This window comes from Embiotoca jacksoni, unplaced genomic scaffold, assembly GCF_022577435.1.
Source record: "Embiotoca jacksoni isolate LCO1_2020_lvr unplaced genomic scaffold, fEmbJac1.0.p SCAF_83, whole genome shotgun sequence".
Classification (NCBI taxonomy): Eukaryota; Metazoa; Chordata; class Actinopteri; family Embiotocidae; genus Embiotoca; species Embiotoca jacksoni.
In genome coordinates, this window is record NW_027185440.1 from 468,791 (window position 1) to 482,398 (window position 13,608).

At 44.6% G+C, this 13,608-nt stretch overlaps 1 protein-coding gene across 2 annotated transcripts; it reads left to right on the top strand.

The window, feature by feature from the left end:
* Window positions 1-50: 50 nt before the first annotated feature.
* On the top strand, window positions 51-13,607 carry gtf2b (general transcription factor IIB). 2 transcript variants are annotated; one of them, XM_069139509.1, is made up of 7 exons: window positions 51-73; window positions 8,907-9,019; window positions 10,688-10,821; window positions 11,001-11,147; window positions 12,149-12,278; window positions 12,484-12,765; window positions 13,061-13,607. In XM_069139509.1, the coding sequence occupies exons 1-7, from the start codon at window positions 66-68 to the stop codon at window positions 13,192-13,194; spliced, it is 948 nt and encodes a 315-aa protein (XP_068995610.1). In that variant the 5' UTR covers window positions 51-65; the 3' UTR covers window positions 13,195-13,607. The 2 variants fall into 2 exon arrangements, with proteins under 2 accessions (XP_068995610.1, XP_068995609.1); XM_069139508.1 differs by lacking the exon at window positions 51-73 and adding an exon at window positions 5,421-5,490.
* The last annotated feature ends 1 nt before the right edge of the window (window position 13,608 follows it).

A 13,608-nucleotide genomic window follows, 5' to 3' on the forward strand; every position in this document is an offset into this window, starting at 1 on the left:
CGGCTGCCAGTCCTCATACCTGAGCCCGCGGAGCAGGTCGGCTGTGTGGCCGAGCGGCAGACAATATGCGCAGGTAGGTAGACCTTCGGTCAGTGCAATGTATTTCTAAGAAAAGACGGATCCAATATGGAGCCGCACGGACCGCTGTTGTGGGTGTTATGGGCGCTTCTCATTGGAGGGTGACATTACAGCAACTTCCCGAAGACACCGCCTGCTAGTTTATCTGATGCTGCGTTCAGGGCGCGTGGGGAAAAGCGGCACCTGCTAGAACCTCAATATTTAAAACTAGTATTTCCACAAACAGACACTGTTTCACAACAAAAAGACAAGGGCAGAGTGAAGGAGGGCAGTTTATGGAAATGTTACATTTAAATGTTTGTCGGTAAGTGTGTGATTATACCATGCATAAAGCAGATATCTGTGAGATCCCCAAAATAAGCCTACTTGCGACTAAAATACGTATTAAATGGAGTTGAAGGAGTCAGGGGGACACTGGATCACAGCCTGTTTGGAGGTGACTGTCAACATTTCTTGTTAGTAACTCAAACCACCACAAAGAGATGCAACACAGTGACATAAGTCTATGATGAAGAGACTCAGAATGATCCAAAGCAACTAGAAATAGATTCAAAACAACTGGAAATAGACCCAAAGGACTCAAAACAAATATAATGACACTCAAAGCGCCCAGTTATAAGCCCAAAAAAAATATTTAAAACAACTACAAACCAAAACAAAAAAAATGCAAAATGAACACAATTACATGAAAAAAACTAAAAAACACTACAAAGACACTCAAAATGACCATGAAGACTCACAGCAACTACAAAGACACTCGAAACACAGTCATTTTGTGTCTCTTTCAGCCTGGATGTCTGGCATCTATGAAGGAGGATGTGGGGGCTTTTAACAAGTCTGTGCCCGGGGGCCTGTTGGCTCATAATACATCTATGAATAATGGAGTGATAGAGTTTTTTTTTTTAGGAAGTATTTAGCAAGTATTTGATATTAATGCCTGTCAGAACATGTACTCTGTTTCATCTTGGTCTCTATTTATAATAAGTTCAGTAAGTGAAACAAATGAGTTGAAAGACAGACCAAAAACTATTGTTCACTTCTAAACGTGTAAACCCAGTCTACCTTCTCTCCAACATGACTTGAATGCAGCATCAGCTTCCTCCCCTGTCTTTGATACTTGGCTGAAATATCTTAGCTGACTAATTCAGGTTTCTTACACTTGCATGCCACATCTATTTCTCTGTCTGTATATCTGAGTGCTGAACTCATACATGATTTCCAGCTCTTTCTAGATTTGGTTGATGATGCACTGGGTGGAGGAAGTGTCTTCTCAGTTGCAATCCATACAGGTTTCAACCGGTCCTGGGCTGCTGGCTGGCTGCTGCCACCCTGTTCTCGCTCATGCTGCTCCTGTACTTTGAGAGGGAGAAGGAAAAAAAGAAAAAGAAAGACAGATACAGAACTAGCCACTGGGGCGTGTTGTGTGATGCAAGATCAGATGTGGAGGCTGTACATGTGCATACACACTGGCAGACTGATTACACTGACAATTGATTTAGTCTGTGTTATATGCAGGCTTTAGAGAAAGCACAATGCACCCAATTCAGTATGTCAAATTTACTGTTTCTGCAATAGGGCCAAATGTTTATTCAGAGTTGTGTGACATAGTCTTATGACATCTGGCTTTATGTGGACTCCTCCAGACACAGAGACAGTGGAAAAAGTGAATGAAAAAAGTATTGTATTACTGTATGTAAACTCACATAAACATCTAACTTTGATCTCATAAATTATTTCTCAACAGCTGTCAGTCTTTTCCTCCATAACCTGCTGCCAACACATCATTTGTAATGAGGTGTTTAGTTGATGTAAGTGCTGATACAAATTTGGGCGTTGGCCAAATCATCAGTTGTTGATGTGACTGAGATGAAACATACAGTTTGGTTGGTGTGGTGATGGGGAGAGGAAGATTGTGTAAAGATGTAAAGGTGTGGTTTGTTGTCACACAGGTTGGCAGTGGGAGCAGTGGTCGAACCGTATTTGGTTTCCTTTCTGTCTCGGGATGTGGGGGCTGACAGCTGAGACGCCCAGACACTCCTGGCAACCAGTTGAGTGCATTGAGAATTGGCTCACAATGAGGTGTAAATTATTCACAATGGACCTCCCTCTCTGATTTGTAAAGAATACACTGGGTAGTATCACTCTCAGACAGTAACCAGTGCTTTCACTGCAGGTATACACATGAGGTCCCTGAGTGCCAGAAGGAAAAATGAAAGCCACAAACCAAGAACAAACTCACACAAACAAACCTGTTTCTATGGTAGTTCATTTCCTGCATGCACAGTAAACACAGAGCTTTCTCACTCCAACCCCACCCCCCTGCCCCTCCCCCCCACCCACACACACACACACACACACACACACACACACACACACACACACACACACACACACAGCGGGGTAGCAAATTCACGTTTGTGTTGTGAAACGAATATTATCAATAAGTGGAGTAATATCAAATGATGATTAGATGTTGCAGTCAGAAAGTAATGAATAAGCAGCTCCTGAGGCTTTGAGCTGGTTGACCATGTGTGCATTTGCATATGACCGGGAAACAGACTGAGAAGACGTAAAAAATGTTCCCCTCTAATACCAGCTTGCAGGTTTGTTTGGTGTACTGGTGATATCTGTCATGCTGTGACTTTTTCTATGAGTGGAATTTGAACAGACACAATCAGCCCTGTTCAGTACTATTACAGACTATGCAGTAAATATTTTTTAGTGCTTGTCAGAGGACATGTGCCTACTTTTCAGTCATAAATTAGTTGCAGCAGTGCCGTCAAAAATTGGAATAGCTCATGGTTTACCATGTTCTCAGTTATGCTTCCTGGTCAGCACAATGCTCAAATACATTCTGGTGTTGTGTATCATTTCCAGTTCTGATGGGACCATATCAAAGCTGTATTCCACTAAACCAGAATCACCAGCATGGAACTCAGACACATCAAAACATCGTTGCCAGACGTTGCCAGATGTTGGATTAAATTGCTCAGCCAAGACATTGTGTACTCTGCAAAGTATGACTGTGACTGTGCTCTGTAAAAGGCTCAGTATCATATTGCTATTTAAATAAATCTGACCTCAAAGATGGGGATTCCAATATGTTTGAACACTGACATAGAGATGGATGCTGAATGATCTGTCCAATGATAATGATATCATTACTGCTTGAGGGCAACTTGAGCAATTTCCATACCTGAGGTACTGCTTTTATTTGCCTCCACCTGCTGTTGCCATGGTGCACACTGACACTCCTTACTGATACCGTTGACATAATGATAATCCATTAGTTAGCTGCACTTGGCAAGTGTTTGCATTTTTGTAAATTTATGTTGCACACATAACTAGTGGGCATGCTTAAGATATTTGATTTGTACACAGCGTGGCTTTGTTAGCACAAAAGCTGAGCAAATCAAGTGACTCTTTGTGTCTGCGGGGTTTCTTCCACAGGCCTGGGAAGTATGGAGCAGAGGAGCAGACTGGTACTGGTCATCTGTTCAGTCTGTGCACAGATGACTGCTGGTGTCTGTGAAAAGCTGTTGTCTGTGCCAGCCTGAGTCAGAGACACAGGCTGGCACAGACAACAGCTTTTCACAGACCTGTTTTATCAGAAGGCTTCTTAAGAAAAATGTGAGATTTACTGTTGCAGTACAGAAGTTTTGAGTGGCTCACTTCCAGAAAATCGAAAGAATTTCATTTTATTTTAGTCGTAAGCCATTGCTGGTATTGTGTTTCATCAGAGGACCACCAAACTAGCAGTTTATGTCAAATTCTGGTGAAATGTAAAGTTTGCATTTAATAGGTTCTGCAATGTCATGTCTCATGGCTTGGTTTCATTGGAAGTTAAGACTATATTTTACTGGTTAAATCATTTCCTAATAATTTCCTTTTTTTTCAAGAAAATGTCCTGGAAAGAATTACGTAATTAAGTCCTTCTAATAAAGGAAAAAAAAGAGTATTTAGTTGGTTCCTAAAAAGTATTCACAGTGAATTGCCAGTTTAACTCAAAGAGTTGCACTTACTAAACAGAAAGTCAGCTGAATGATATGGAATGTGTATCCAGGCAAATATTTAATTACCAAATTGTTTTTTTTAAATTAAATTTTAAGTTTAAAAAATGAATAAGCTTACTGTTTACTTTACATCTATGTTTAAGAGTTTTCCCAATAGTTGGCAAGAAACTACTTTTTAAAACTTTGTAATTTTCCAGACGCTTCCTAAACTAAATAATCAACTTGCCAAAATAGTGTTTTTGGGGCCTCCTGTTGTCTAGGGTCAATAGAAAGTTGTCAATTTTAGCCACTTGGTAATCCAGCCGTGAACATTACATAAAAATCAAATTCAACAAGATCTTTGAATATATGCGATACCTATGTTAAAAACAAATATTTATCAATACTACCGTGTTACAATTTATTTGTTATAAGTACATTTGATCGATCATGGACAACACTTCTCACCCCCTCCATGAGACTGTAGGAGCTTTAAGCAGCTCCTTCAGCGGCAGACTGTTGCACCCTCAGTGCAGGAAAGAGCGCTGTCAGACTGTTCAACACCACCCTGTAATATCGTTGCAATGTTCATCTCATTTCATTTCATAGCACCGGACATTATTTTTCCATTCAGCCCAAACTATATTTATTTATTTTTTGATGTATATAGTCTCTGTGTGTGTGTGTGTGTGTGTATTTATTCTAAAATAATGATTTTGTATCTGTTTTATTTATTATATTTTATACGTATTTGTAAATATTTTCATATTGTGTGCACTTTTTGGTTTTCTTTGCTGCTGTGACGACCAAATTTCCCCACTGTGGGATTAATAAAGTAAAATCTAATCTAATCTAATTTATTCAAATACTGTAGGCTACAAAGTACACATTTGAAATACTTGTAGGCCTACTTGACTACTTTCATTGATGTTGCGTTGTAATTCCTCTGCTACATCTCAAATAGCCAATTTTACTCCACTACGATTGTCTAACAGCTTTAGTTACTTTTAAAATTACAATTTTTCATACCCTTATATGATAGTAAAAATACTGACAGGGAGCATTTTACTGCAGAATGAGTATCCATTTGATAATCTATATTCTACTGTTATAAATTACATACTTTTGATTCAGTAATGTTTTGAATGCAGGACTTTCACTTGTAGTGGAGTATTGTCACATTGTGATATCAGTACTTTCAGGGCAAGGACGTGAGCCGTTTTGCTTCCACTGTTTATTTGTCTCTTTTTCAACAAAAGAAGCGTCACACAAAGGGAGCATATTTGGACTGTTTTGGTCTTTGCGACTCGCCGTAGTTTACACCGGCACGTGATCAAAAAGGTTATAAATAGAGGTGCGGCGATCATTTGTTTCTTTGACTCGGGGACAGAGCGAGGAGTGACATGGCGTCGACAAGCCGGTGCGTAGCAACTTTGACCGAATATAATACCCTTATTTTCTGTACGAACGGCTCCCGTAATGTTACACAGTAAAATAGATGTTTATCCGTACTTGACGAGACGGCCGTGCCGTGTCAGCGGTAAACTACCACGCCCTTCTCCGCACCGCGAAGTGTTTGGTCTATTGTGCTAGGTAACAGCTAGTTAGCTCGCTAGCCGCTGGTCAGATGTTGCCAGAAGTGTCTCCGCCGCGTCCTCACAGCTGCTGCTTCAAAAGCTGCTGTTGGTGGTTGTGTGTTTCGCATTGTACTCTTGTTTTGCTGCTACTTTTTTTTTTTTTTTTTTTAAAGCTCTTATTTTTGCGGCCAAACAATTTCGGTGGTGTAATGGGAAGCTGAAACTTGCGCTAATGTGCCGTCTCATTGACACCAGCGGTCCGGACACTTGTAAACATGTACGGGGTTGTTTCTAAAGCAGTTGGTCCACGGATGGCTTTTTACATTGGACCGATGAAGCTTCCTTCAACTTCGTACTTAATGTATCAACTGTGTATATATATACACACATATATATATATCTAGATATATATATATCTAGATATATATATATGTGTGTATATATATACACAGTGTATACACAGTATATATATACGTACGTGTATACATGTACGTGTGTATATGTATACGTGTATATGTATACGTGTGTGTATATACGTGTGTATATATACGTGTGTGTATACGTATATATACGTGTGAGTGTATATATACGTATGTATATATACGCGTGTATATATGTGTTTATGTGTGTATATATATATATATATATATGTGTGTATATATACATGTGTGTATATATGTGTGTATATGTGTATATATACGTGTGTGTATATGTATATATATATATATATATATATGTTTATATATGTATGTATATATATGTGTGTGTATATACGTACATATATATGTGTTTATATATGTATGTATATATATGTGTGTGTGTATATACGTACGTATATATATATATGTACATTTATATATGTATGTATATATATCTGTGTGTGTATATACGTATGTGTATATATATATATATATACACACGTACATATATATATACGTGTATATATGTGTGTATACAAGTGTATATATACATATATATATATATATATATATATATACATATATACATGTGTATATATATGTATATATACATGTATATATATATATATACATGTATATATATATATATACATGTATATATATGTGTGTGTATATATTAGAATTTTGTGTGTGAATGTTGTGCTTTTTTAATGGCCGGAGTAGCTTCTGTACTTACAAAACAATCAAGAAATCACTTCAATCTCTCGAAATTCCTGTTCTTCTTGTTCAATGCTGTGTTTGTACTGTTGACAAGGTTGAACATGAAATATGATGAGGTTTGACCTTTGATGTCGATGTGTCTCGATATTCACATGTTGACACTGGCCAAGCCAGCTGCAGCCAGTTTTGTGCTCCGACCCGACTCGACTCTCCCCACTGCGACATCAAAAAGTCACTTTGTGCGATGTGATGTGGAAGAAGAATCGCTCGGCTGTTTCTTCGCTGTGACATAAGGGGAGGGGGGGGGGGGGAGGTCAGTGTTTCCACAGGTCGCCTACAGAAGGTCGTAGCTCATTCTTGGCCTGAGGCTGCGTAGACAGCTATCGTTGATAAGAGTCCAGCTGGTCGTAGCCCCACGAGCAGTTTCCACGGACAGTCAAGGTCGCGAAGATCTGATGATCTGAGGCTTCGTGTGAGGATGTGGGGGGGGGGGGGGGTAGTCATAACAGCATAACTTTGGTACAACTGGGGAAGGATTTCATGAAATACTTGATATGATATGATGTTTTTGTGCGAGTATAAATTAGGGAATTCCTTTTCAGTCAGGACACTAGTACCCTGACTTTGGATAATGGCCGAGACAAAGCGCTAATCTTCCACCTGTGTTTTAATTGATCAGATCCAGCCTCTTATCTTTTATGTCCAAGGTAACATCAGCAGCAAGTGGTCCGGACCAATCTTCAAAATTTACAGGCATTTCAATTTGGATATAAACCTTTTAAATGCAGTAACTAATTGGTCAGCATCTGCATTTCGCAGTAAAACAATACAGCTGCATTGAATGACAACAAAATGTAAAAAAAAAAAAAAAATCACAATTAGGTCACAAACTTGATAGACTCAGTGATAACTGACATTAGTTGTAAAAATAAAATAAAACAGCGAGCAACACATTTTTGGTGAAAGTTCAGCGCAAATGGGGAATTTAAATTCCACTACGGAGTGTTTGGCCTTCAAACATCAGCTGACACGTTGTTATGAGTTCCCTCCTCCTCCTCCTCCTCCTCCTCCTCCTCCTCCTTTGAGCAACATTTCCAGAGTCAACCAGCTCACCGCTGACACACTGTTGGAAAAATGACTCAAGAGGCTCGTTTCAAAATCAAACACATCGGACATTTTATTCTTGCAAGAAGGAGCAACTACATGCACCCTCAAAGAGAGGTGTCCAGCAGCGCCCCCCCCCCCCCAGCGGTCCTCCTTCTTCTCCCTTTCTCCTTAGGTCAGCTTTTATACAGTGTGACAAACAGTTGACAGTCACCCCCCCATTCCCTTTGTATCTGCTTTCATATGGTAATACAGAGTTGGTTGTAGGTAAGGACACCGAGGGGGAGGGGGAGGGGGAGGGGGGGAGGGGGGGCGTCAATTAGATGCGGAAAGTAAAACAAAAGGAATCATTTGCAAATAAGACAGAAAACAAAGGAAACTTTTCGGAGCCTGCTTGACAAAGAGTCTTTCGGGAGCCACAATGCAAAAACAAGAGGAAGAGACAAATCCTTTTGTTTTTTTCCTCCATCACCCACAACGCAGCGCACGCACGTAAAACACGATTGATTTGAATCGATCGTCCCCGTCGTCAAGTCACTTCGAGCCCGTCGTGATGCGACGCCGGTTTCTGTCCCGGTCCTCCGAAACGAGCTGCCGCTCCGTCGATCAACTGGTGTCGCAGATTGATATCCGTCTTTTCGCGTTATCGAGCCGCAACAAACGATCCCGCTTAAATCCCCCGGACCTCCTCAAGCTTCCTCTGACCAGGAGTCAACCGGCGAAATAAAAACACGGCACGTACGCACAGTTCAGTGTTTCAGGCTTTCTTCCTCGGATCATCACGCGCGGACGTCGTCGTCGTCGTCGTCGACTTCATTTTCCATTCACGTCTACGTTTGGTGCCGTGACCTCGACGGGAATTCTCCCTCCGCCCGTCCTCGACGTCGCCCGTCTTTATGTTGAACCCTTTCCGGCTTCTTTTGTTGTTGTTGTTGTTGTTTTGTTTCTTTCTTTCTTTCTTTCTTCGTCTTCCCTTTTGAGCTTCTTGATCATTTAACTGTGATTCGCTCCTGCAGCGGAGATGCGCTGGCCCTTCCCAGAGTTCAGTGTCCCAACCACCCCGAAGCCATACTGGTGGAGGACTACAGAGCGGGCGACATGATCTGCCCCGAGTGCGGCCTCGTAGTAGGTGAGTAGACGAACGACGGACGCGCCCCCCCCCCCCCCCCCCCCCCCCCCCCCCCGTTCGGGTTCCCGTGCTCGTCGTCTCGAGCGTCACTCGGCCCGGACTGTCGTTACGGCGACTTGAAGCTCTTCGGCGCGCGTCTTCCTCAATCACCCCGTTTGGTTGGTTTCGAGGCCGCAGCGCTTCCGAGTCGTCCCGCGTGGACACGTCAGCCGAGTTGAGGCGCATCAAGGCCACCGTTTGTGTGACAGCAAATTATGGGAAAGCTGTTTTGCGGTTCTTTCTAATAATCTCTGTTTTTGTAGCGGAAAAGGGACATACAAAAAAAAAAAAAAAAAGAATCTGAGATGTCCTTTTCCAGAGAAGCTGTGAATATTCTTCAGAACAAATCCACAGACGCCTCTGGACAGTTTTTCCACTTGTGATCATAAGTAAAGATCCAGACGTGCTTTAAGACATACAATACTCGTATTTTGAGTCATAATTTGTGTCCGATATGTTCTTTCCGCTAAAACAATCAATTATCATATAAATATCCATAGAATGGCGTCTTAGTTTTATCTCTGCTCATATTAAGTGATTCTGCTCAAACATTCGACTGCAGGGACAAGAAGCGAAAACTCGTCTTTGAGTGTCGGGCGACTTTAAAGTTGAAAATCTTCTGTGCGATTAAAGTAATCTGACCGCTTCAGCTCGTTAATCGGAGGCCAACGTTTTAAGCGTAACAGGAAAGCAGCTCTTCGCCGCGTCGAACGTCAGGCGAGCTCCGCTCCGGCGTTTTGAAAGGGAATTAACCGAACTGTCGCCGGGGGCGCGTACTCGCCCGGAGGGTGCAGGTGTAAAGTATAAAGTATACGGAAGCACAGATCCGGAGGTCCGGAGGGAGACGCCGGGCGGGTCAGGAGGGAGACGCCGGGCGGGTCAGGAGGGAGACGCCGGGCGGGTCAGGAGGGAGACGCCGGGCGGGTCAGGAGGGAGACGCCGGGCGGGCTTCTCTCTCCTGACGGAGGCTTAAGCGGCCTCTGTTGCTGCTTCCATAGCTCCGGCCGGACTCTGAGGAGATGAACGTCACTGCGCCTCCAGGTTTTTTTTTTGTTGTTTTTTTTTAGAAAGACCGACGGAGGGGGGGGGAGAAAAAAACAAAACAAAACGGGGTTTAAGATGTCCAATCGAATCCTCGACACACCGTTCCAGGAACAGACGGTCGGGATCACCGATAGAAAACAACAGATACGTTTCAGACCGTTTTCCGGGCTGTCGTTTCATCTTTTTTTTTTCCCCGTTCCACTCTCTCTGATCCGTCGCGTGACTCGAGCCGCATTTCGGTCCTTTCGCCCCGTACGCCGGCTGAAGTACAGACTGTAAAGACAATCGGGACATAAGAGCGAAAAGACGGATTCGGAGCCGCCGATCTGAGAAGGCGGTTAAAGGCGAGACGCCGAGGGAGGAGTGACGAAGTACTTCGGACGCCGTTTTTTTTCCCCCCCGAGGGGGAACGCTGCCGCTCGTTACCGCACCGCCTTCTGGTTAAACATCCCAGAGACGCACGAAGAGCCGACCGAGCATTGTTTTGCGCGCGCCGGCTTTGTTCCACCGGTGTGCATTTCAAACCGAACGCGGTGATTTGTCAAGTTTGTTTGTAACCCGGTCGCCCGGACGGCGTCTCCTCAGGTGACCGTGTGATCGACGTCGGCTCAGAGTGGAGAACGTTTTCGAACGAGAAAGCCCTCAAAGATCCATCCAGAGTGGGAGACGCCCAGAACCCGCTGCTGAACGGAGGAGACCTCACCACCATGATCAGCAAGGTGACCAGACGAACAAGACCCGCCGCTCAGACGACTCGGAGGGCTGTTTGAGCGGCTCGGGCTCGCGGCGCCGCCGACGTGCCGCCGATCGGCGCTCCTGATAAAAGTCGCAGCGAAGCACATTCTCCGAGTTCCTTTCGGCTTCTCTGAACTAAAACACCCAACCGTTTCCTCGACAGGGAACCGGCGCGGCTAGTTTTGACGAATTTGGGAACTCCAAGTACCAGAACCGTCGGACCATGAGCAGCTCCGACCGGGCCATGCTCAACGCCTTCAAAGAGATCAGCACCATGGCGGATCGCATCAACCTGCCGAGGAACATCATCGTGAGTTGTTTGGCTCCCCTCTCCTCTCCCCCCTCCCCCCCCTCTCCTCTCCTCTCCCCCCTCCCCCCTCTCCTCTCCCCCCCTCTCCCCTCCTCTCCTCTCCCCCCCTCCCCCCTCTCCTCTCCTCTCCCCCCTCCCCCCCTCTCCTCTCCCCCCCTCTCCCCTCCTCTCCTCTCCCCTCCTCTCCTCTCCCCCCCTCTCCCCTCCTCTCCTCTCCTCTCCCCCCCTCTCCTCTCCCCTCCCCTCCTCTCCCCTCCTCTCTCCCCCCCCTCTCCTCTCCTCCCCTCCTCTCCCCCCTCCTCTCCTCTCCCCTCCCCTCCTCTCCTCTCCTCTCCCCCCTCTCCCCTCCTCTCATCTCCTCTCCCCCCCCCTCTCCTCTCCTCTCCTCTCCTCTCCTCTCCCCCCCCCCCCCCCTCCCCTCTCCTCTCCTCCCCTCCCCTCCCCTCCCCTCCCCGCCCCGCCAGCTTCAAATGTGGTTCAGACACGGCCGGCTGTTGGGGAACGTGTGTTTGTTAGGAATAGAAACTGAATCTGATGAGACGTTAAAATAGCGAGCGAGCAGGGGGAAATGAAAACGACCCGCGCGTCACTACGGAACGGAAACTGACGCGTGCGGTAATTATGTAACCTGAAGATTTATCTGCGGTGTGCGAGTGCGCTGGAGACCACAGGTTTCCCGTGACGACGCACTCGTACGAAGGAACGAGGCGTGTTCGTCACACGGTTGCCATTCACTTTACTTCAACTAAACTAGGTCAGCGTAGAGTTTGAAAAAGTCCCAATGTAATTTGTTAGATATTCAGTTTCCTTGTTCCAAAAAAAAAAAAAACATTTCATTTGGCGTTTTGAAAACTTAAACTCCGCTCTATTTAATCAGTTTAATTTGGTATTCATTCAAATGTAAAAATTCACGTTTTAAACACGTGAGCTTTTAGATTATCTCGTAGAATTTGACTACACTAATTATTTTGTTTGCCGTAAGTACTGTTTTTGTTTTCCAGGACAGAACAAACAACCTATTCAAGCAGGTTTACGAGCAGAAGAGCCTGAAGGGTCGAGCCAACGATGCCATCGCGTCTGCCTGCCTCTACATCGCCTGCAGACAAGAGGGTGTACCACGAACTTTTAAAGGTCAGAAGAAACCCTTCGACTTTGTCATAAGAATTTCAGCTATTTTACGGAATTCTCGAGTTACAAATCTCCCTTGTGGAGTCTTTGATGCCCTAAAATCTGCAACCTCTTCAAAAAAAAAACAACAACAAAACAAACAACGTTGGTGCACACTCTCGCTTCACTCCCATCAAAACGAGTCTCGCCTCCAAACCTTCCTCCACAGAGATCTGCGCCGTCTCTCGGATCTCAAAGAAGGAGATCGGCCGGTGCTTTAAGCTGATCCTGAAGGCGCTGGAGACCAGCGTGGACCTCATCACCACGGGAGACTTCATGTCCCGCTTCTGCTCCAACCTCGGCCTCCCCAAGCAGGTGCAAATGGCGGCCACCTTCATCGCCAGGAAGGCCGTGGAGCTGGACCTGGTGCCGGGCAGGAGCCCCATCTCCGTGGCCGCGGCGGCCATCTACATGGCCTCTCAGGCCTCTGCAGAGAAGAAGACTCAGAAAGGTACGTCTTCCTTCACTCAACGGGGCCTGATGAGTCGGGGGGGTTTTTTTTGTTTTTTTTTTTGCCCCAGAAATGACAGGAACATCAGAATCGGCTTTATTGGCCAGGTATGTGAACAACATCCAAGGAATTTGACTCGGGTTGTCACTTCTCCCTCTCAATGTGCAAAAACAGACATAACTAGAGATATAAAACATCAACATATACTGGTGGAAGTGGTCACCGTAGGCCTAAAGTCCTGTGGTGAAAACGCCGCAGGTCAACAGTTGAACTTTTGTCTCCGATGGTTCCACAGAAATCGGAGACATCGCCGGTGTCGCCGACGTCACGATCAGACAGTCGTACCGCCTCATCTATCCTCGCGCGGCAGAACTTTTCCCTCCGGACTTCAATTTCGACACGCCCGTCGATAAACTGCCCCAACTGTGAAGACGCCTCCCCCCACGCAGTGCTGATATTTTTCTGCTGTACTTACAAAATTGTATTGTGTTGTTATTTTTATTTTTTATTTTTTTTTCATGTTTGTGTTGGATTTTGAAGATTTCTCTTGTCCCGTCTAAGACCACCAGCCTTCGTCGAGGCACTCAAGACAGGAATAATGCGGACACATTCCAGTGCTTAAATGGAACAGCTTGCAGACTGTGCTTTCAGTATTTCATTTGACTGTATATACCGTATCATGTATATTTGTCCATGTGGGGAAATGTAATTGATGCTTGCAATTTTAGGCTGGTTTCATACTGTATACATGAACTTTGTTTTTGTAGAGAAAGGACCAGGTTCTATTTTGTTAGTTTGAATTGTTTTAAGTAATTTAAAAATAAAGGTTTTCATTAAATCTGC